A 25,130-nucleotide genomic window follows, 5' to 3' on the forward strand; every position below is an offset into this window, starting at 1 on the left:
GAACGGTAAATACACTCCTGGAAACTGAAATAAGAACACCGTGAATTCATTGTCCCAGGAAGGGGAAACTTTATTGACACATTCCTCGGGTCAGATACATCACATGATCACACTGACAGAACCACAGGCACATACACACAGGCAACAGAGCATGCACAATGTCGGCACTAGTACAGTGTATATCCACCTTTCGCAGCAATGCAGGCTGCTATTCTCCCATGGAGACGATCGTAGAGATGCTGGATGCAGTCCTGTGGAACGGCTTGTCATGCCATTTCCACCTGGCGCCTCAGTTGGACCAGCGTTCGTGCTGGACGTGCAGACCGCGTGAGACGACGCTTCATCCAGTCCCAAACATGCTCAATGGGGGACAGATCCGGAGATCTTGCTGGCCAGGGTAGTTGACTTACACCTTCTAGAGCACGTTGGGTGGCACGGGATACATGCAGACGTGCATTGTCCTGTTGGAACAGCAAGTTCCCTTGCCGGTCTAGGAATGGAAGAACGATGGGTTCGATGACGGTTTGGATGTACCGTGCACTATTCAGTGTCCCCTCGACGATCACCAGTGGTGTACGGCCAGTGTAGGAGATCGCTCCCCACACCATGATGCCGGGTGTTGGCCCTGTGTGCCTCGGTCGTATGCAGTCCTGATTGTGGCGCTCACCTGCACGGCGCCAAACACGCATACGACCATCATTGGCACCAAGGCAGAAGCGACTCTCATCGCTGAAGACGACACGTCTCCATTCGTCCCTCCATTCACGCCTGTCGCGACACCACTGGAGGCGGGCTGCATGATGTTGGGGCGTGAGCGGAAGACGGCCTAACGGTGTGCGGGACCGTAGCCCAGCTTCATGGAGACGGTTGCGAATGGTCCTCGCCGATACCCCAGGAGCAACAGTGTCCCTAATTTGCTGGGAAGTGGCGGTGCGGTCCCCTACGGCACTGCGTAGGATCCTACGGTCTTGGCGTGCATCCGTGCGTCGCTGCGGTCCGGTCCCAGGTCAACGGGCACGTGCACCTTCCGCCGACCACTGGCGACAACATCGATGTACTGTGGAGACCTCACGCCCCACGTGTTGAGCAATTCGGCGGTACGTCCACCCGGCCTCCCGCATGCCCACTATACGCCATCGCTCAAAGTCCGTCAACTGCACATACGGTTCACGTCCACGCTGTCGCGGCATGGTACCAGTGTTAAAGACTGCGATGGAGCTCCGTATGCCACGGCAAACTGGCTGACACTGACGGCGGCGGTGCACAAATGCTGCGCAGCTAGCGCCATTCGACGGCCAACACCGCGGTTCCTGGTGTGTCCGCTGTGCCGTGCGTGTGATCATTACTTGTACAGCCCTCTCGCAGTGTCCGGAGCAAGTATGGTGGGTCTGACACACCGGTGTCAATGTGTTCTTTTTTCCATTTCCAGGAGTGTATGTATTCTAAATATGTATTTTGGTTTTGACAGTCTTTGACCGTCCTATTTCCAAGAAAGGATCATTGTTGCAAGTAGCAGAGATAGGTGTTTGGGGAATAAAATACTGAGCAATTTTTGGGGGAGCTCAACCTGCAACACAGTTGGCTTATATGCTCGCTGATTGGCCTATTTCCAAGAACCTGGGATAAGAAGCAGTTGAGAAATCCGATTTTACAGTAAAAGTTTGAGCTTTGAATGGGAGAGCTCAATATGTGTGTCCACATGGAAGGTCTCTAACAGAATAAAAATTGAACTAAATAAGCCCTCGGTCTCAATTTTTAGTCTTTTTGACCAGGTTTCAACACTTCTATGAGTGCCTTCATCAGAAATTAAATATTCAAATAGGCCTATAACGTAAGTACAAATTTATGGGAAAAAGTTTTTTTTATATAAAGGTGTAACTACCAACTAACACTACAAAAACGAAACAGTACTTTCATGTCACATATAAGATAAATATCAAGCCAGAAGGCTTTAGTCACAAAATTTTTAAAAATAATACGTGAAAGGCGAGCAACTGTGGGCTGCTCATACCTATAAAGCCACAGGTAGCAACGGAATGAGGCGCCCGCGTTAGTAAGTGTGGGTAGGTGAACATTACACCAATAGTGCCATCCAGTAGCCACAAATATAAGTAGACTAATTAATATTTCAAACATAGACAGACGTAACGTATAAAATAAATGTTAAGTGCATAGGCTTTAGTCACAATTTTGTAGTAGAATGCGTAGAAACAAGCCACTACGGGGTGCTCGCAAATGTCGAGCTACAGGTAGCACCAGACACAAATATTAATTAGTCTACTTATATTGTCTGAAGGCCATCTTGGATTTCACAACACAACAGCACCAACTGTATCCATAGACAAAAATGGAGCAATACGTAGTAGTCTATTCATCTTATTTAACAAATTTCATAGTTTTACTAGATAGTTTATAATTTCAATAATGACTGCGTATTTTTGAAAACTTTTGTCAGACTCCGAAAACAATTATTCTGCGAAATAACTTACACTATGTCTGGAGACGAACTGGACTCGCTAACCAGCATCATGGGAACATTTTGATGAAGGGGATGCGTCTCCTGCTTGGGTGCACCACTCAACGGATGAGAGATATCGGTCTTGCCCAATTATTCGATAATCCCCGAAGTTCATCTACAACTATAATGACGCCCGTAAACCCCTAGTAAGTTGTATAACGCTTTACACGTCCGGAGGATGTAATCTCAATGTGTAATACTCGCAATGGAGAATTACATTTGCTGGTAAAAGCGTTATACCAGTGCAAAATTTATCCCACTCCAACAGCGTGAACTTAATCGCGTTACCGCGAATTTCCTTTGCAAGTCGTGAACTGAGATTACCCAACATTAGCTTCTCTCAGGCAACTCCTGATTACGGGGCTCCTCTCCAGCTAGACTGCTTTAGTAAGACCTTATACAGGTTATAGAGCATATGAGGCAGAGTACTTGAAAGTATATATATTACAACACTATTACCACTGCACATGTTGGCCCCAAATTAATGAATCCTCAAACGAGAAAGTGAAATAATTTGAAGCCAATCAGCAGATTGCTCTAATTGTCTTTCCTGTTTAGAACGGCTGTACCTGAAACTCACTGCCTGTATTCTTAGTTTGTAATGTAGCAATGTAATTTGGTGAACAAAGCCTTCTTTTCTGTAAACGCAGCTACAAAAATGTTTAAAGAATGACATCACCAAACCACCAAAATCTGTTGTAATATATGTTTATGAACAACTATTTCTGGTGAAGCGACCATCTTCAAGTAACGTAACGATAACCTTGACCTGAAAATGGTGGCTTTACTTTAAATGGGTACCCGCAAATAAAGATGCATTGCAACAGCTTGTACTGGGAGCACTCTAGCCTTGCGAGTGCCTCTGGATTTTACTCCTGCATGGAAGATTAGTGTAGAAATGAGGCACTAATCTGCCGTACCTATCCTACAAGTGTTGAAGTTACCACTGTGTTTTCGTGTAGTGTATGAACGCCTTAACGGTTACGCTATTTGAGCAAGCCTCAAGGCCTGACACAGATTTCCATCGTCATTGATTTTTCCTTCCTGTGGGTGGAACCATCAGAAACATAGCCTCAGTCAGGCCACAGAGACTTGCTCAGATGCATGAAAAACGAGATTGTTCGCGACTAACAAACTCTCGATTCCCGGACCAGCACAGATTTTCAACTGTCTTTACATATTCACCACGTGGTACGTTCATCACCTCTGGTTTCCACTGATATCATTTCATGTTCTTCCAGCTTCATCGCTTTAAACCAAGTCGTTTAATTCAACCCATTTGAATGCAATTAATTTATTCCAAACTGTATAAGGTTGATTTCGACACGTGCTCTGTTAAGGCTACACTGATCTGTGATGCATGCACATTCACTTCACAATAGACCACTTTCAAATGAGAACTGGGGTACTGAGGAATAAAGCACGAATTACAGTCAGCAGCTAGTGTCTGGAGAGTTGTGAAAAAAATACTGAGTAGAGTACCGGCAACAGTAAAAAAAACCTAACACAACTAACTTGAAGGTTGCTTAGAAGATCACAGCGAGTTACTTGGTACATACTATAGCAGGTGATGCCCCCTTACCTTCATTTAAGATCAGTATGTGATAGAAGGACAACAGTTTTACTAGCAGTACGGTACTGGTACATTTCAGCCTCAAGAAATATTAATCGTAGGGCTGTTATGCCAGTTAAGCCACACTGCTAGGGTGTATGGTTTGCTTAACAATTCTCGATATCGTCATCACATAGGAGATTTTCTTTTCCTTGTCCGCGTCCATAGCTGGACACTCAATCAGAAGGCTCGCTACCCTCTATAACTTAAATGAAAAACTAATTGATTCAGTCAATGATGAACTTGAAGGTGTGTTATGTGACCTCCGACCAAGTCAAATGACTGGGTTCTGTGTGGCATTCATCATCCTTTCATCCTCATCAACAAGCAAATCACCGAAGTGATGTCAACTAAGACGACTTACACCAGGTGACCGGCATACCCTACGGAAGGCCCTAGCCACACGTACATTTCCTTTTCCTTTTCCTTAAGGTCACAACACCCGCAGGCATATCGGCGCCAGTTTATATCATACTGTCACCACAATGTGACAAGACGTTATGTAACCAAGGGGCCGACTGGATTGGCCGTGCGGTTCTAGGCGCTACAGTCTGGAACCGAGCGACCGCTACGGTCGCAGGTTCGAATACTGCCTCGGGCATGGATGTGTGTGGTGTCCTTAGGTTAGTTAGGTTTAATTAGTTCTAAGTTCTAGGCGACGGATGACCTCAGAATTTAAGTCGCATTGTGCTCAGAGCCATTTGAACCATTTGTAACCAAGGCCTTACACAGACAAAATCCCACACTCATTCACATTGTGTTTAGGCGTCGGCAATTGAGTATCATGTATCGTCCAGTACGCCTTAGATAAGTTCGTACCGACTAAGGTCCAAAGCGAGGGGAAAGATCCACCGTGGTATAACAATCATGTACGAAAGGTACTACGGAAACAAAGAAAGCTTCATCATAGGTTTAAGAGTAGTCGAATCATAGCTGATAAGGAAAAGCTGAACGAAGCGAAAAAGAGCGTAAAGAGAGCAATGAGAGAAGCATTCAACGAATTCGAACATAAAACATTGGCAAACAATCTAAACAAGAACCCTAAAAAGTTTTGGTCATATGTAAAATCGGTAAGCGGATCTAAATCCCCTATTCAGTCACTCGTTGACCACGATGGCACCGAAACAGAGGACGACCAAAGAAAGGCAGAAATACTGAATTCAGTGTTCCGAAACTGTTTCACTGCGGAAAATCGTAACACGGTCCCTGACTTCAGCCGTCGCACGGACGCCAAAATGGAAAATATTGAAATAAACGATATCGGAATTGAAAAACAACTGCTATCACTTAGTAGCGGAAAAGCATCCGGACCAGACGAGATACCCATAAGATTCTACAGTGATTATGCTAAAGAACTTGCCCCCTTTCTATCAGCAATTTATCGTAGATCTCTGGAAGAACGTAAAGTACCTAGCGACTGGAAGAAAGCCCAGGTCGTTCCCATTTTCAAGAAGGGTCATAAATCAAATGCGAATAATTATAGGCCTATTTCGCTTACGTCAATCTGTTGTAGAATAATGGAACATGTTTTGTGTTCTCGTATTATGACGTTCTTAGATAATACAAATCTCCTTCATCATAACCAACATGGATTCCGCAAACAGAGATCATGTGAAACTCACTCGCCCTATTTGCCCAAGAAATTCACAGTGCCGTAGACACTGGCGAGCAGATTGATGCCGTATTCCTGGACTTCAGGAAGGCATTTGATACGGTTCCGCACTTACGTTTAGTGAAAAAAATACGAGCTTACGGAATATCGGACCAGGTTTGTGATTGTATTCAGGATTTCCTAGAAGAAAGAACACAACATGTCATTCTTAACGGTTCAAAATCTGCAGATGTAGAGGTAATTTCGGGAGTACCGCAAGGAAGCGTGATAGGACCTTTATTGTTTACAATATACATAAATGACTTAGTTGACAACATCGGTAGCTCCGTGAGGCTATTTGCAGATGACACGGTTGTCTACAAGAAAGTAGCAACATCAGAAGACTCGTACGTACTCCAGGAAGACCTGCAGAGGATTAATGAATGGTGCGACAGCTGGCAGCTTTCCCTAAACGTAGATAAATGTAATATAATGCGCATACATAGGGGCAGAAATCCATTCCAGTACGATTATGCCATAGGTGGTAAATCATTGGAAGCGGTAACGACCGTAAAATACTTAGGAGTTACTATCCGGCGCGATCTGAAGTGGAATGATCACATAAAACAAATAGTGGGAAAAGCAGGCGCCAGGTTGAGATTCATAGGAAGAATTCTAAGAAAATGTGACTCATCGACGAAAGAAGTAGCTTACAAAACGCTTGTTCGTCCGATTCTTGAGTATTGCTCATCAGTATGGGACCCTTACCAGGTTGGATTGATAGAAGAGATAGACATGATCCAGCGAAAAGCAGCGCGATTCGTCATGGGGACATTTAGTCAGCGCGAGAGCGTTACGGAGATGCTGAACAAGCTCCAGTGGCGGACACTTCAAGAAAGGCGTTACGCAATACGGAGAGGTTTATTATCGAAATTACGAGAGAGCACATTCCGGGAAGAGATGGGCAACATATTACTACCGCCCACATATATCTCGCGTAATGATCACAACGAAAAGATCCGAGAAATTAGAGCAAATACGGAGACTTACAAGCAGTCGTTCTTCCCACGCACAATTCGTGAATGGAACAGGGAAGGGGGGATCAGATAGTGGTACAATAAGTACCCTCCGCCACACACCGTAAGGTGGCTCGCGGAGTATAGATGTAGATGTAGATGTAGATTCTCTAAAGCTGCAGTTGAAAAGTTTTCGGATGTAAATGAAAGTCGCAGGTGGAGTATGCCACCCAAATAGTGAATATCATCAGTTCATGCATTCAAAAGACCTAAAACCAGTAGACGTGGCAAGACGCTCATGTTTAATGGCAATTGCGAAATGAAAATTGCATCACACTGATGCTTCTGAGTTCGTTACATTGAATCAATCTAAGAACAGTTGCGTATATCTTTAAATTTATGACACTGACTCTAGATAAAGTGTTAAATCACAATTAGTGCACATTTAGGTAGTTTATTACTCCTCAGCAAGCTGACTATCGAAACTGTCTTGAGACGGAAGCAAAACCACAAAGACAGACTCACCAACAGAAACACCATTGTGAACCATTCCATAAATTTTCAACAATTGCTACATTTCACGTATTTGTTACAAAATCAATTACAGTTAGTACTACTGCACAGAAAAAATGTTATAACACCTCCCATGTGGTAATTTAATTATTTAATATTACCACCGGTATTTAATAACAATATTATGTTTTGTGAAATTTGCATCCTACACAAACAGAAAAACGCTTATCTTCCACGAACTCTCTACAGATGTTATGCAGACTTTTTCACTTACAATGACGCCAAGACTTGCCCACTAATTTTCATTTACGCTTTATTACAATCAATTAAGTTATATAAAGTTTTCTTCTTATAATCTTCCTATCGTGTATGAAATGCTGTTTCATGTAGCATTGAAGAATGAAGTATCCACAGCTTTCCTGTGTTCACGTTACATTATTAAACGCTTACAAATCATCGCACAACGCAGAAATAATATGCATGGTGACAGTAATTCGAACTGATTGAACTTGAAATTCATTAATAAGATTCTAGCAAGGCTGAAAATCCATGGGTCATCAAGATGTGCTGCCGTCACTTTGTGCCTAACACATCGTAAAATATGGGACAGATATATTTGTGTAGAGACGTGAACATCGTATGTCAGAACATCAACTGCATGCACGAAAAATTTCCCTTACTGGCTGTAATATTCACGGAAGAAACGCTTTTGCAACACGCGGCCATGTAAAGGCGATAGAATCAAAGCTGTGCTCATAGAGTAAATATCAGACCAGTGGCTGAAGAAGTTGGAATGAAGCAAAATATGTATAATTAAATGAAAAGCAAGTGGAAAGGATAATACATAGGCTCTTAGAAAAACGTAGACATGTGGCCCATAAACCAGATGTGCACCTGGCACATGCGCCAGAGTCGGTTCACAGTGCAAAACATTTGATGAACTAAATGGAACGAGGGAGTGCTAAAGCCGACAACAGTACTTTTCGGACTAAATGATTAAATTTGGAGTTTGTACGATACGACACAACCACAGACCTCCTAAGACAATGCAACAGTAACGACATACCAGACATGCTTTCGGTCGTTTCAAACATGGCAGCTTTGCTACTTACATCTGCGAAAATCTGACCTCGTAATATAAACCAATTTGCTAATATGCGATGCCTACAGACAACGGCAGTAATTTGAATCGTCACACCAAAACCGCCAGTCATCGACGTCGCATTCACCGCGCGGCAGAGGATATGGAATATATCGACGCCGCACGGAAACAGGAACCAGAGTAGTTTGAAATGAGACACAAAGGAACTATAGTCATTGGTGGCGAGTGGACATTGATTGAAATGAAAGGCGAAAGTTGAAAATTCGTGCCCGACCGGAATTCGAACGCGTATCTCTGGGTTATTATGCAGATGCTCTGACCACATTTTTTATCGCATTTTCTTCGTTACTTTTCGTTGTATTTGTTCGGGACGGACGTCCCTTGGCGCTCGTTCAAGTTCATCGTTGATACACTAACTCAGTTTGTTATTGCTGAGCTACCATGCCGGCGAGCCATCCAGACACAGTGATCAGTGCAACTGCCCAGACTACCTTAGCTCGCCTCCCATCAGAACTAAATTCTCAACTTAACCACACACTACTAATGCAGTGCCCCTCGCCCATTATCCTCATTCATCACGGCATTCACCGATTTCCGTAAGAGTTCGAGGCTGGTGAGCATCTGGACTGAAGAGATGATTGCCCGTCTCGCCTTGATTATATTTATGAAGCGTCTGTTCTTTCTGCCATGACCAAAAGAACAAACCCAAATACACACTGATGGGCCAAAACATTGCGACCACTGCCCACGGGGGGGTGGGGGGGGGGGTGGGGGGGTAGGGGGGAGTGGGGGGGGAAGGGGTCTGAATGCCTCCTGCTGTCGTTGCAGGGACGTGTTGCAATAAGGAGAGAATGTAAACCGAAGAGAGATGAATAGGCAATCATTATAGTAAATATACGGGCCGCAAATTTAGAAATCCACTGGCATAAGCGATTTAGACAATGAGCATACTGTTGTGGCGCTGCAGCTGGAAACAAGAATCATGAAAACGGCGAAGAAGGTCGCCCGTTGGCGTATTACTTTCGTGAGCACCTACGGAAAGTGGTTGAAGTATGGTGGTACAAAGAGTAGGTCGCATGGTATTTGGACGCCCACGTCTCATCACAAAAAGTAGACGTCGGAGGATCCCTCACTGTGCAATTCAGGATAGGCAGCGATCTATGGCTGGTGCCGTCACAAGTGTTTCGGAGCACACTTATCAAGGCCCGTTGTTTAATATGTAGTTCCGCATCATACAACCCATAGATGTTGCTGTGTTGACCCAACGACATCGTCTGTTATGATTGCAGTGGGCACAGCATCACTGAATTTTCACCGTTGATCAGTAGAAACGTGTCGCCTGTCGAGTGAATCGCATTTCCTGTTACACCAGGTCGATGACGGGATCCTTACAGGCCGTCATCCGGGCGAACGGATGCACGAAACATACACCGCACACAGACGCAGGCCGGTAATGACAGAATTATGCTATGGGGTGTATTGAGTTGGGCTTCCATGTCAGCTGTGGTGGAAGCAGTGAACTACGTGAGCATTATTGTGGACCACCTGCATCGCTTGGTGCTTAAAGTCTCCCCCTACGGCGATGTCGTCTTCCAGTAGGACAACTGTCCGTATTTCAAGGTCACAATCGTGCTGCAGTGAACTCACATCGGTGTGGTGGCCAGCAAATGTGCCTGAGCTATAGCCATTAGAACACATATTGTGCGCCAGCTGCGTGCCCGTAAACAATCATCCAGTAATTTGCCGGAATTGCTTTTTGACCTCTGCCACATACTTCTGGAATCATGTCAAGGGCTTCAGGAATTTATGTAAGCAGAATCTCTGTTTCACTGTGTTTGGAAAGTGGAACTACACGCTATTAAACGGTTGGTCACAATGTTTTGGGCAACAGCGTTGCCGCAGTGGTTACACCGGTTCCCGCGAGATCACCGAAGTTAAGCGCTGTCTGGCGTGGCCGGAAATTGGATGGGTGACCATCCAGCCGCCATGCGCTGTTGCCATTTTTCGGGGTGCACTCAGCCTCCTGATGCCAATTGAGGAGTTACTCGACCAAATAGTAGCGGCTCCGGTCAAAGATAACCATCATAACGACCGGGACGGCGGTGTGCTGACCACACGCCCATCCTACCCGCATCCTCAACTGAGGATGACACGGCGGTCGCATGGTCACGATGGGCCACTTGTGGTCTGAAGACGGAGCGCATAATGGTTTGGTTCATCGATGTATATACTCGTAGTTTGAAATGCTTCGATACCGCGTGCTCGTGTACCGGCTACATCGCTCATTGGCTAAACGGTCGGAAACATGTGGCTATCCTTTCGCCAAATCGCACAGAGGCGACACTTACAAGATACTGACTGAGTATAGCCGACACTGGTACAGAATGATATTTGCATAGCTTATGCAATTACTAGTTCGCGAAACAAAATGAAAGCGTAATTGGAAATCGAAAGCAGGTGGTGACCAGGCACTTTTCAACGTAAAAGTGTTAGAAAACAAAGTAAAACTATTTTTTTCAGTAAAAACAGTTATCGCAACACACAGTGGCTCATTAATGTTGCACGTACCCAAGAGACAAGGTCTTGACTATGAAATATTCGTGTATCGAGTATTTCATTAGTCCAAAGCATTGTACACTACAGCAATCCTTAATTGAGTCAGTTACATTTCAGGGATTAGTCATTGTTCTATTTGGAGACACGACTAGACCTGACCCAAAGATCCATCATTTTCTATGACTTTCTATGACAATGATAACGAATAGTTGCTATTAGAAGTGTTTTATGTCAATAGAATTCATTCCCTTATCTCGAGGTAACTAGTTTTGGATTAGTGATTAAAATTCTTCTGGGTGTTATGCCGCGTCATTGCTAAAAAACTAACAACAATAATAAACTAAAACCGACGTTTCGGCCGAATTGCAACGGCCTTCCTTTGGGCACCACTGGTTTTGCTTGGGGATGGGTGCTTCTACGTAGTTATTACAGACTATCGATGTCTGACGTGCCTGTTGTAAAACTTTTAATTGGACCTCTAATGTGATCGGGTAGTCATGACGTAAGGGAAGATGGAAGGAAAGAGGTTATTCGTGGAGGTCCATGTCGTCAACGATTGGTAGCTCTCCGCCAATCAGCGTTCAGCTTCTGGTCGGCAGGTTTTCCTCCTGGTGTGCGCGGAAGTGGACTGACAGTTGCTCTACAGCTGTTTGTGCAGATACGTCCGTGTCCCTTGTAGCTTCTGCCCCGCGACCGCTCGCAGCCCGTTGGACTGGGATGGCCGGCAGTCAGGAAGCCGGGAGTTTGTAGTCATCTTCTCTGTTGATGTTGTCAGGCTGCTTAATAATTTCGATCGCCTCACGTATTTTGCGTTCTCGCATCCACGATTCTTTCGCTAGTACTCGTGCTTCCTGGAACCTGATAAGTTGTCCACAGACACGGTGGTGTTCCGCTATCGCCGATTTATTATGTTGTAGTAATAGTACATAGCGTTCGTGTTCTGCTACTCGTAAGCCGACAGGTCTCCCTGTTTCTCCTATGTAGGTAGCTCCGCACTCAAACCGTAGTTTGTAAACTCATGCAGTGTTAAGATTGTTGACTACATCCTTTGTGGAACCTATCATTTCGTGGATCCTGTGACTGCTTCGAAAAATTGGTTTGAAACCTCGTCGGCGGAGGACGTTGCCTAGCCGTTCACTGACACCTTTTACATATGGTAAGTGTACCAGTGGAAGCTTCTCTTCTTTGCCTTCTTCTTGTGTTCTGCTCCCTTTGGTTTTAGCTACCTTTCTTATGATACTGTCATAATAGCCGTTGGCAGGAAACGTGTGTTGTAGCTCCTTTAATTCTTCTTCGATGTCATTTTCATCGCTTATCCGGTAGGCTCGGGCAGTTAATGTATGCAGAACAGAATACTTTTGAGCTGGGTGGAGGTGGCTCTCCGCGTGCAGGTACCGATTAGTTTGCGTTGGTTTCCGGTACACTTTGTGTCCCAGTTTACCTTCGGCAGCTCTGTATATTTCTACATCCAGAAATGGCAAGGTACCATTGTTTTCAGTCTCATGCGTGAACTTTATAATTTTGTGCAGGCTGTTTAAGTGCTGGAGGAAGCAGTGACGTCAGACATCGATAGCCTGTAATAAATAGAAGCACCCATCTCCGTGCAAAACCATTCGTGCCCTGAGGAAGGTCGTTGCAATTCGGCCGAAACGTCGGTTTTAGTTTATTATTGTTGTTAGTTTTTTAGAAATGACGCGGCTTAACACCCAGAAGAATTTTAATCGATATGACACTGGCCGCGGAAGCCTACGTTCTTATAATAGTTTTGGATTCTGTACCGTCTGCATAATTTTGAACTTAAATGTCTTGTTTTCATGTGTGACCGTACGACAGCAGACGAGTGACGAAGTGTCGTTACCTTGTGTTGCAGCCTACGGGAACCTGGGCGCCGTGCTCAGCTCTCAGGGCCGGGTGGACGAGGCGGAGAAGGCCTTCCGGCTGGCCCTGCAGCATAGGCCCAACATGGCCGACGTCCACTACAACCTGTAAGTACCGTTGCAGCGTCATCCGGTAGCATCTTCGGTATGGCTGTACTCCATTGTCAAGTTTTCTAGATTCCAGTTGTGATTTTTCACCTGGAACTACGTCAACTTGTAAGGTGATTATTTTGAAGTTTACCAGCTTAATAAGAATTACATGCCGTTTCGAGATTGAAACCAGCTGACGTGAACTTCTTGTCACGATATTTATGTCGAGAACCAGACAGACACATTCAACTTTACGACTGCACATTGTAGAGTGAGGCTATGATGGTCTTGAGGCAGTAGGAGCTTTATTGAACTCTGTGCCCATGTAACTTCTGACAGTGTCACAAAGGGTCACAAAAGGACGCAATAGATTAGAAGTTCTTCCTACTCCACAGATTCACAGTGAGGAGATTCACAACGATGTAGCAAAAGACTTAACCCTCACAATATCATGGTGGTGAGGTATTTCATGCCCACCATTCCACAGTATTGTAATCTATTCATGTACTTAACATTTTAAAATCTTGAAATAGACATTTATTCTTTTTAATGGTATCTTATAGCATATTCCGTAATTGTTTTGAATTTTTCAGTAAAACGTAACCCAAAAATTTAAGTCTTAGTAGCAAATGCAACTTTTCGCGACACATGTCACGGTCATATTTTCAGGTTCAGGATCCTTCTTACACACCCATATACGCTTGAAGAGAGTGTTATGTATGAAACTCAACGACAACTAACGAAATGTGTGTTTTCTAATTTCTGTATTGTGTCCATAAAATACCCCTTCTCTCTGAGTACATATTACAGAAATTGCGTTGGTACTGCCAAGAATGGGCTAAAAGATATTTTCAGGTTCTGGACACTAGTTGTACATCTGTATCTATTTAAGTAGGACGTTGTTAATAAAAGCTAATAACAATAAACGAAATTTGCGACATTTTTAATTTTTTTGTGATGGACAAAACGTACGCTCCCTTTGGTAGTACGCTTGATGGAAAATAGTATTACACGCATACTTTTGTATTACACATATTTTCATTTAAAAGGAATAACAAACTTATCACAAAATTTTAAATTCTTCTGGACCTGCATCGTTGTATATGTCTTGTTTAAGCCAAAACTCTGCTTTGTGTAGGAGTTGTTATTTTTGTGACTTTCTTTTCATTGGTTGTAGGCCTATATCGGCACAAATGCCATTTTCAAGCACTCTCCAACATATAGTACGGTATTTAGAGCATATATATGTGAGTTTTCGTAATAAATAATTATTTTGTACATTTGGCGTACGACTTACTTCCATAGTACGCTGTTGACGCTCTTGCTGTCAGATATCGTACTTGGTACGTTTCTAAGCAAAGCACAGGTGAAATTGTCACAAAATATGTAAATGTACGATACATTGAGGCGTAAATGATAATTCTTAGGATATGGCAGCAAAGCATATCCAAGGGAAAACCAGTTCACATCACTTCTTCATATTCATCACGTTACTTCACTGAAGATGTGCCGAAATCAGGTTCTCTGTAACAATCACATTATTTGATATTATTTTTACTATTTAGGGGGGAATGTTGTTCCTTGACTATAGTTCGCCTAGGAACATATGGTCTTTCTTGTTCATAGCCTAGTGACGAATTTTAGAATCCCTTGGGGGAATATGCCCTAGAGACCGCCATAAGAACAATCCGGTATTTTCTTATGTTTTTGTTACTGTGGGGCATGAGGTTGTGCTTTGTGCAGTGTTTGCAAATATTACTTCGACATATTTAAGTGCTCAGTTATGTTAAATCTATGTGGAGGATACTGTTAATTCTTCATTATCAGACTTTTATAGTGAGTAAAATTCTGTATATTTTTATCACTAGTTACATAACGTATGGAAGGTTAAGCGATATATCGTCGTCGTGCACTATGTTATACCTTGAAGAGGAAATTATGCCACCATGGAACATATGATAGTTCCAAACGAACAGAATTTCTTTAACCTCTTAATTTTACTAGCCTTGAAAATGAAAATATGATTGGTTTCCAGTTGCTTCCAATTCAAAATGAATTTAATCTGTAACTGATTTTCAATAACATCTCTATTTGATGTCACTTATTGACCACAGTATTGTAATGCAACAATTAGATTATTAAATACACTAATGACAAGATTTTTTTCGATTGATGTGTTTCTAAACTTCAACAGACTATTTGTTCCTTTAAATACTTTTGTTCCCTGGAACATGTTGCACGTTTGTAAACACCTTATGTTGATTTTATAATTTCAGAAACAGACTCCACTACTCAAAAATGAATGTACCATTATGTAAACATAGAATGAGAACATATACTCTAACACACCAAAAAACTACCCACCACAAAAAAATTACCTGAATGGGAGGGAAATAAGTAGATCGGATATACATGTACAGACAAACAAAAAATTACAATTTCAGAAATATAGGGTGATTTATTTAAGAGAAAGAGCTTCACAAATGGAGCAAGTCATTAACTCGTTGGTCCACCTGTGGCCATTATGCAAGCAGTTATCTGACTTGGCACTGACAGAGTTGTGGGATCTGCTCCCGAGTGATAGCATGCCAAAGCCTAATTCGTGCGTTAGTTCGTCAGAATCCAGAGCTGGTTTGGGGAGAGGTAGGGCGACATTGCTGGCCAAGGAGGACATGGCAAGCACGAAGACAAGCAGTAGAAGCACTCACCGAGTGCGGGTGGGCATAACCTTGCTGAAATGTAAGCCCAGGACGGCTTCTCGTGAAGGGCAACAGAAGGGGGCTTGGAATGACGTCGACGTACCACTGTTATATAAGGGAGCCGCGGATGACAATCAAAGGGGTCCTGCTGTGGAAAGAAGTGGTACACCAGACCATCGCTACTGATTGTTGGGCCGTATGGCGGGCAGCAGGCAGATTGGTATTGCACCGCTGTCTGGGGCATCTCCGGACGTTTCTTCCCTAGTCATCTGGGTTCATTTCGAAGCGGGGCCGATCGTGCCATGTGGCTCTGTTAATCAAGACTCGTATCTAGCCTATGTAGGCTCTACTATCAATCACTGAGGTGATGCAGTGGAAGACACTAGCCCCCAGTTCAAATCCATGTCTGACTATCCGTGATCTCTGTGCATTGGTTAAGAACAGTGCTGCGATACTGTCCTAAAGGAAACGGTAGCAATGTCGTTCCACAATTCGACCTTCTGCTACCTATCTAATGACCTCGAATGGGCGCTTCGGACGCTTCATCGTAATCTTGCTAGTCTCGTTTCTTCCTGCATGACGTTATCAAGTTCTCAGAGCTGAGTCTTAATTTGTCTGCTGGGTGGAAAACTCTTCTGATTGAATCTTACAATAGCTGCCTTAACTGATGCGTGAGTATAGACACCTTCCGGTAGATGTTCGTCTGTTTCAAATGGAATTAAATGCGGTTCTAGTCGAAGTGTCACTCGGTGGCTCAGTGATAACCAGTAAAACACCTCATATAAACATCAAGAATGTAATGTACATGGATTACAAAACACTCCACGCGTCAAGAAGGAAAATAATAACGTGGAATATACTCGTATTTTCCCATATGAACTCTACGTCATATACGATTGAGACGAATCAGTTATTGAACACAAGCAGCACTTTAAAAAAATAAAGGGGAAAAATTCTAAACAGTAAGTGGAATATTGGTTCTGTTAATACATTTTAATAACAAGAAGAAAAATGTAAATGAACACAACAAATTGCTTACGCATGGCATGAAGAAAACTTTCATTTCATGCAGAAGTACTACTTCAATTCTCTAGTTTCCAATACAGGAATAAGATTTTATTTTTAAGTTTTTAAGAAGTAAAATATTATGTCGATCTTAAAAAAAATATGTTCCCAGTGAAGAAGAAGCAAGTTTTGGTTTTAAGAGGAAGAAGGAGTATTTCAGCCAGTTTCAAAGTGGATAATTTCGTTTTGTACAATTTTTGTAACAGTCGTAGTTGATAATACTTTTAATACTAGACTTGAGATAAAAAGTTAAGGTAAAATGAAATATCAACAAATAATTATTTATGTAGTTAACCCCGAATGTAACTATTTAAATTTAAAGTTCCTAAAACTACACCTGAATTTTAAATAATGTCAATACATGTCACTTGCTTATTCAGGTACAATTTTAACAATTTCAGATTTTAAGTATTTTTATCTTATTATCAATGGAAACGCATTGGTACCCGAAATAAAAGCAACAAACTGAACTTTCTAGAAGCTGTGTTTGCCACAAAACGGTAGATGTAGGCCATAGTAGAGTAGAAACAATGTAACGAATACAGAACGTAAACAACTACAATACGCATAACGGTAGACAAAAACTTTCATCCTTTTTTTTTCAACTTAACGGATTTGCACACATGTTCTGACAACTGGTTAATGTGCTCACTATCGGGTGTGACCACCTCTGGCAACATAACAATAGAGGCCTGACAACGACGGGGAATGTTTTGAATGATGTCATCAATCTCACGTTGAGGCAATAACGCCCGTTCTTCCTGCAAAGCTGCTCGCAAGTTTTGGAGAGTGACAGCGATTAAGGATACAGGACACTTTTCCGGCACAATATTATGTAAAAATCAACACTTATATTTTCAGGCACTGTTTTTATTGATATCTTGTAATGGAGCAAAATTTCCAAACGAATTGGAGGTATTTTGAATGTGTTTTCAACCTGCTTAGTGCTATTAAAAAAAATATAAAGAAACTGATGCATTTTTTTCCAAACTGCTTCCGCAAATGGAAGTGTCATTAAATCCAATTTTATACATTTGGAGGAGATCAAATTTTTACCAGATAAGCATGACATGATGGCTGCAGTACTAGACCTATTTAACTATACCTATTATGTATATTACAAGGATAAAAGAATCACATCTTACTTTTCTATTTTTATGATGTTTTCCTAATAAAAGTGTTATTTTTCTATAATTTAGTTGATTCTGCAATAAAGCTTAGGTCTACTACGTACGTGTGGACTATTGCAAGTTACAGAAAAAAATTACAACAATGCTTTATAAACTTTAGGAAATATTTGTAGCTGAATTCTGAAAAATACAAATTGCAGGAAATAGCAAATGAAGATATGAGTCCAATTAAACTGTGCCTCAGAACATTCCTGAAGCATAGTCTTCATCCTACAGCATTCCTTCATCTTCAAGCTTCCTATTGGCATTCCTTTTGGCACTTCGTGCCTCTTTGGTAACTTGAAGAGCGAAACTTTTAGCTTCATGCACCCGTTGTCTGCCACACGCAAGCAACTGATCTTCCATATTAGAGCCACATTTTATGCCTAAAGGACTTCCAACCTTCCTATCACTCCATTATTGGAACATATTACTGCGTCTAGTACACCAACATTTAATGTATTTAATCTTACAAAGGATTCTTGGGTAATCTTTCCCATATGCAATGGTTGAAACTTTCATTTGTATTCTCCCCCATGAAGACATTTACTAAGCAAAACAGGGTCACTTAGGTCTCTAAAAATTGGTTTTATTTCATTCATAACAGGCTCAGAAAGAGAATGCTTATGATGGTATATCTGACCACTTTCTTTTGCTTTTTGGTAACCACACCAAGAATCTGCTCCTTTAGGGTTAAGTCCGTGAACAGGGCGGTCATATGTGGACAACTGATGAAAGTAGGTGACCCATACAGCTTTTCCCATTGCTGTAACATCATTCAGAGGTGTAATTCGTCTAATAGCCAATCCATAGCAACACTGAAGAAGGTCTATTTCAGTTTCTGTCAATCTGCATCGGCCAGACAGAGATTTTCCATCAGATAGCAACTTTCCTTTCATTTCTCTTCGTAGCTTCCCCAACCTAGTACCAATCCTCTTTTGCACATGTCAACAAGTCTCCAGTTTTTTCATCAAGGTATCACCATAAACATTGAACTCATTAATTTTATTGAAAGCTTTAGAGTCCCCATCGCCTAGGCACTTCATATATCCAACGTTATAAACGGGCACCGGCCTCTGAAATATTTTAGAGCTCCATCACACTCCATACCTCCACTGTAACCATCATAATTCCTTGAACACTGAAGTTCAATATGTCCTTCAGTGTGAAACGTCCCCTTAGAAAAATTGTACAACACTGTGCTTAAACTGACACACAATATTTTTGGCGCAACGCAATCTGACTTTCAGTAATCCCTACAAAAGAATGGCCCTGACTGACATTAACCTATACGTTTCACAAATTACTTACCTCACAAAAATCTTCGTTACTCGAACTACTGCAATACAGCGAGCGCCACTACTGCCAGCTAAATAAAAGATTCAAACTACTGAAGTCACTAACTACTGATAGGCATAGTTAGCAAAATGAAAGATTTTGATAGAGAACAAACAATGTATTTACCTCAATAGTGTTCAAAAATGATAATATATATACAGCAGTTCATGATATTCATTCTTACAAATGTACTGTTTCTGATGGACACACGTCCAGATCATCCGCTCTCAAAAATGCGCCATCTCACTTCCCCACATCCACCACTGCTGGCGGCTCACCTCCAACTGCCCAACGCTACGTGCTGTTAACAGCCAACTGCCCAGCCCTACAATAGCAAATTCCAACAATGCCACACAGCCACAGACTGCACACAGCACAGCCAGTGATTTTCATACAGAGCGCTACGTGGCGTTACCAATAAGAAAACATAAACAGCCTACTTACATAGCCCCATGCTCCCCACAAAAAATTTTACAAATTGTTTTGAGCAGCGGCCAATACAGATTTGAAAAAATTTTTCATAATTACAATAACAAAGAAATCAAATGCACACACTTATCGATACAATGTTGGTCAAAAGCTAAAGTTTTCTCACAGTCCATAAAGACAATCCTGATCGATCATCAGAGTAAAATTGCAGTGTTTTTCTCAAAGTCTGAGCAGTAAAAGAGAATGCACACGGAAGTAGTGGATTTCCATGCAGTCTTGAAGAAGTTGTGTTGTCCTTCCAATGGAAAGACAGTGCTGACTCTTGACATGCAGACAGGTAATGGCCCACAACAGAGCAAACCCACAGAAGAGTCAGTCGAAGTTCTGAAGAATATTGGTGGGTAAGTCATCAGAGAGAAAACCCACTGCAGTCCTGGTAGAGAGTATGGTAATGGTGGGCCACCAGAGGTGCTGACCCACTGCAGTCCTTGTAGAAATAATGGTAGTGGTGGGTCATCAAAGGTGCAGACCCAATGTAGACCTTGTAGAGACGGCCAACAGCCATCTGTTGCGACTGTGCTGGTGCACAATCACCATCGAAGAGTCTTGCGGAGAATATAGCAAGTCCATAAACCACCACTTGTCCACTCACAAAAAATTTGTTTGAAATGTCCTTAGAACCAGCAATGCTGTTATGCAGTCCCTTGCTGAATTATTGACACACGTGCAAACACTATCAGTCGCTACTTCTCACATATTGTCCATATACTATGACGAACAGAAACGTGTGCAGTGAAATGTAAGTTACAAGTTACTTAATTTTATGAACTGGTATCAATTACAATTTTATAACATAAGAATACGATAACAAAGGTACAAAATACATCATTAAAGAACATAAGAATACTGATAACATTTGTAGTAACAGGGGTTTTACAAAAGAATAGAAATAAACATATACATCAGTGTTACAGGAATTATGACATCAGTAAATACATAAAAGATCAGAATAGCTTTTGAAACATCAACTTCACACATGAGCATTAAAACAAAACAGAATAAATAATGTCTAAACATCTTTACAAAGTAAATAACATATTATTAATGCCAATTATATTTGAGGATAACAGTATTCCTCATCATAGTGAATGCAGCTCAGTATTAGAAGAGAAAAAAATTCTATGAAACAGTACACAGAGACATGAAGAAAGCAAATACACAAGGGTACACAAACACATACTGGGATAACACAAATGGAAAGGACAGGGTTTGTTTTCAGTGTAACATTTGGTACTGCAGTCCAACCCAAAACTTCATTCCATAGATTGTCCCTCTTATTTCGACATTTGCTCCAGCCAAAAAAAAAATCCTATCCAAGCATGCTTTCTTTATTCTGTTCACATCCTCTTTCAAAAATAGTTTTTCTCCGCCGTACACTACTTTATCTTATAGCTTCTCAATGCAATTCTTCCAAACCATCATAGTTACTTATATAGTCTACCCCCTCTTAAGCTAACTTAAATCTACTGAGCTCAGATGCTAAACTAAGGGACAACACAATGCAGCAGCATAAAACAATTAACACAAACAGCTATGACAAAGAAATGCAAATTGGCAAAGCAAGCAGCAGTAAATGTAATAACTTATATCTAAACATGACACATACACAAGCAGAAAAAATAGTACACTAAAGACAACAATGCAGATAAGAGAAATGTATATTCACATCTTAATGTCTATATAATTAAAGTGGTGCACCACAAAAACTTATTCTATAAAAAATTACCGACTAGTTGAAAAGAAAATTATCTATGCAGTTACTGTTATTAATCTCTTCTTATTGTTCTTTCCATTCCAAGTGCTCCTTTTTCGAAGAATATGGATCATAAAATTATTATTTAATAGATCTGTTGACAGAAAGTTTTCACATTAGCAAATGCATTTAATTTTATTTCATAAAACCAGTGCTGTAACACAGTTGGAAACCAGATATCAAATGAAATAAGCAACTATCTAAAGAGAAGCATAAAAATATAATTCAATAGTCATGTGGCATTTCATAAGTTAGTAGAAATTCCCTCAACTCTCGTAAAAAGACACTTGTCATAATCAAATGTGCAGATGTAAGAATATTTCCCATCAGTTCATAAGCATTTCAGTGAGTAGCACAAAGCACGTGCTCCACAGCATAATCATATGTTTCCAAGTTTGAGTGTGTCGTATTAGCGATGCTTTCTACAAAGAAATGTCAATAGCGAGGATAATGGCCTCTTTTTTTTCTCCACCTGTGCCTCTGAAAGGCACACACTAATGGCTTTTTTCCAGGCGACTGTCGCGCAGCTGGGTGCCCACGATGCATTACGTGAAGGTGGTCACTTAACTTTCTTACCGAAATATTTACGACAGCAGTGACAGTCTCATATAAAAAATGTGTAGAAACAAAATCCTATCAATATAACAGAGTCCAAAAAATTTTCGGCTGCATTGTAATACATTCACGCATGTACACACATTTCATAACTCTTAAAGTACGATTCTCAGCTTATGGATCATAAACATACCTCAACAGCATAATACAGATCGTCATCGCAATAATAACATCATAACAGATCAATCACATCTCAGAATCGTCGCAGCTTCTTTCAATAATTTCAAGACCTTCAATAAAGTCATCTACCTCAAACGTACTTCAAAAATCATGATGCCTTACCAAATACATCATTCTAAGCTCTCATAGTATCACAATGGTTCCGAAAAAATATGAAGAGTTCACAAAGTACAGACAAAATACAATTTCATAAGTATGAAGTTATCCAACTGTGTAATTGTGTAAACATCTGTCACTGACGTAGTAAAAAAAATTGTTTGTTTCTCTGTTAAATAATCAGATAGCTGTCTAATTCTGTGTTAGAGAAATATGGTACCGATGTGTAATGTTGTATAAGCAAATACCATATTAGCTAGGGCTCCTTGTGCTTCCCCAACACATGGTACACAACGTATGTGTGTACCCCCCTGAGGATTAATGTAATTATACCCTCAGGTGTTACAGATTACAGCAATGGAATGAAATGTATCAAGGAAAACCTTTGTATCATTGTAATTCAAAAATCTTTAAAAATAAATGTTTTAAGTACAAAATTAATCACTCAAATACGTGTCCTTTAGCGCTAAATGTGCGTCTTGCTGTAAGATAATTCTGTGGAAGTGTCGCAGTTATCGTCCTCCGAAATCTAAGTTCTGCAGAAGTCAATGTACTTACCTCATCATAAACAAATGTGAAATGCTATGCATATAGATATCATAGTTATTACGTACATTACCGTGATCAAGAAAGAACTACACTGTAACATATTGTTGTGCTACAAATAAAAGCTGTCTCATTGTAGCTATACCACAAATGTTACTACTAAAACATGTTTTACTTTCCAGAAGAATTCAGAAAAACTGAGCAGATATAAATCAGATACAGCACAAAAGCAACAATGTAAATTGTGTCACACATTAGTAGCGTCATGATATAATCGTGTAGCAGTCACATAAACTAACCACTGTGTCATCTTGTATCTCACAGAAAGTACTTTAAATCCAGAATGTATTTTCAAGTAAACCAAAATGTTGCATTAAAATCTCATTAGCAGTATATGTTCTAAGTCTGTAAGCCTTATTGTCGTTAATTAATCGTGCACCTAACAAGCAAGAATGTACACACACAATAACACTGTGTCGTCTGTTCACTATAACAATGCATTCGTAATTACTGTCTAAATATGTTCCCTAGGTTCTTGACTGGATAGTTAACTTCAAACATTGTTGCATGTTAATAGTTTCTAAGTGTGACAAATTGGAAAGTAACGTGAAGCGAAAAATATTATGGCGGAGGCTAAGTTAAAAAGCAGATTATCTCTCAAGAAACGATTTTACATGTAAAATGATCCTTTACCCTTTCTAGTGCGCAGAGTTTCAACTTAAAAGTAATTATCATGTTGTTTACCTCGGTAAGGGATGCTTAAATTTTTCTCAAGGTTAGCGTCTATGTTATTTTTCGCTGAGCCAGCCGGCGCACGTGGCTGCCTGCGGTGCGAGTCATTGCCTGTCTCTTTGTTGGCGTGCGTCGTTATTGGGATTAGGAAACCTAACTACTACAAATTCACCTTGTCGAGGGGGCTCTGCCCTGTTTGAATCCCGCCAGTTCTGATGCAATTCTGGTCTGTCGTTACGATCATATCGTCTGTCGTCAGGTCGGTAGATTCCATAGTTTCTTTCTTGTCGGTCACGTGGTGGAGAATTTCTCCCTGAATCGTAACTGTGCGGTGGACCGTTGTGTCTGAAATTATTCTGTCTCCCTTGATAATAATTATTTTGGTTCCCATATTGTCTGTTTCTCTGATTGTCTCTGTGATAGTCATTACTGCGGAGAGGTGGTCTTTCCCTGTAATTATTACTACTCTGCCAACAGTTGTCATATGGGTGGTGTCTCTTTTGGTCACGATTTACGTTGTAAGAATAGCCTTGTCGTGTCCATTTATTATTTCTGTCATCGCGGAATTGTGACGGATGTGACCTTTAATTGTTGTGTTCCTGTTTTCGTGTTCCGCAATTGTCAGTGTCAATTTCCAATTCTTGTAACAGTCCCTGAAAAGCTTCAATGTCGTCTTTGCAACGTCCTGCTAAAATAATATGTCGAAAATGTTCAGATAATTTGATTAAGCAAATGCGGATGAGTTCTGAGGGGCTGTATGGGTTTGACAGGTACTGATTCTTGTGCAACATGTCTTCAAAATATTTTACAAGACTGGAAAATTCAGATTGTTCGAAATGTTTCATCATTATGATGCTATGTTTTACTCGGTCTTGTGTACCTTGAGACCAATACGCTGAGAGGACGGCATGATAAAATTCTCCTTCACTGTGGCAATCGTGGATGACCGATCGCATTCTTACAGCTGGTTCATTCTCTAAATAGCCAAACATAAATTCTAATCTGTGCTCTAATGACCAGTTGGGGGGGGGGGGGGGACAACGATAGAATTGTTGAAGCCACGCTTGTGGATGAATGTCGTTGCCAGAATTCTTAAATGTTTTGAATTTGCGTGTAGTAACGAACAGCTTATAGTCAAAATCATCGTGTTGGCGAGTCGCATGTCGGTCATTGTTACGTCGTTTCGGCGGTTCCATTTGAAAATTCGGTGCACCTTGCCAATTTATTTCATAATTTCCGAAATGCGCTGCGTTATTATGTATTGGCTGTTCCGTATTTCTATGTCCCTCTTCCCGTGTTGGAGTGCAAGTGTCCTCTGAAATATGTAATTTTTGTATTACTTGTGCCAACTGATCTTGTACTTCCCGGATTTCTCTTTTGTGTTGCGTATTAATTTGATTCTGATTTTGTTTGAACTTCCTAATTTGTTCGCACTCTTCTGTGTCATTAAAGACTACGGGTTTTGTGTCATTCAGATTATCATCTACATTCGTAGATAAATTACTTAGCTGATCCGAAATTCAACTACTTTCTCTGATAATGAACTAATTTCCTCCATGTGTCTTTCTGAACC

The 25,130-nt window shown here is 41.2% G+C and overlaps 1 protein-coding gene across 1 annotated transcript in view; it reads left to right on the plus strand.

Moving 5' to 3' along the window:
* The window catches only part of LOC126195703 (protein O-mannosyl-transferase TMTC2-like), a 607,124-nt gene that overhangs the window by 276,449 nt on the left and 305,545 nt on the right, over positions 1-25,130 (plus strand). Inside the window, exon 5 of the mRNA XM_049934331.1 lies at positions 12,779-12,893. Within this exon, the coding sequence (XP_049790288.1) occupies positions 12,779-12,893 (115 nt within the window). The remainder of the gene's footprint in view (positions 1-12,778; positions 12,894-25,130) is intronic.

The sequence above is a fragment of the Schistocerca nitens genome, chromosome 7 (genome assembly GCF_023898315.1).
Source record: "Schistocerca nitens isolate TAMUIC-IGC-003100 chromosome 7, iqSchNite1.1, whole genome shotgun sequence".
Lineage (NCBI taxonomy): Eukaryota > Metazoa > Arthropoda > Insecta > Orthoptera > Acrididae > Schistocerca > Schistocerca nitens.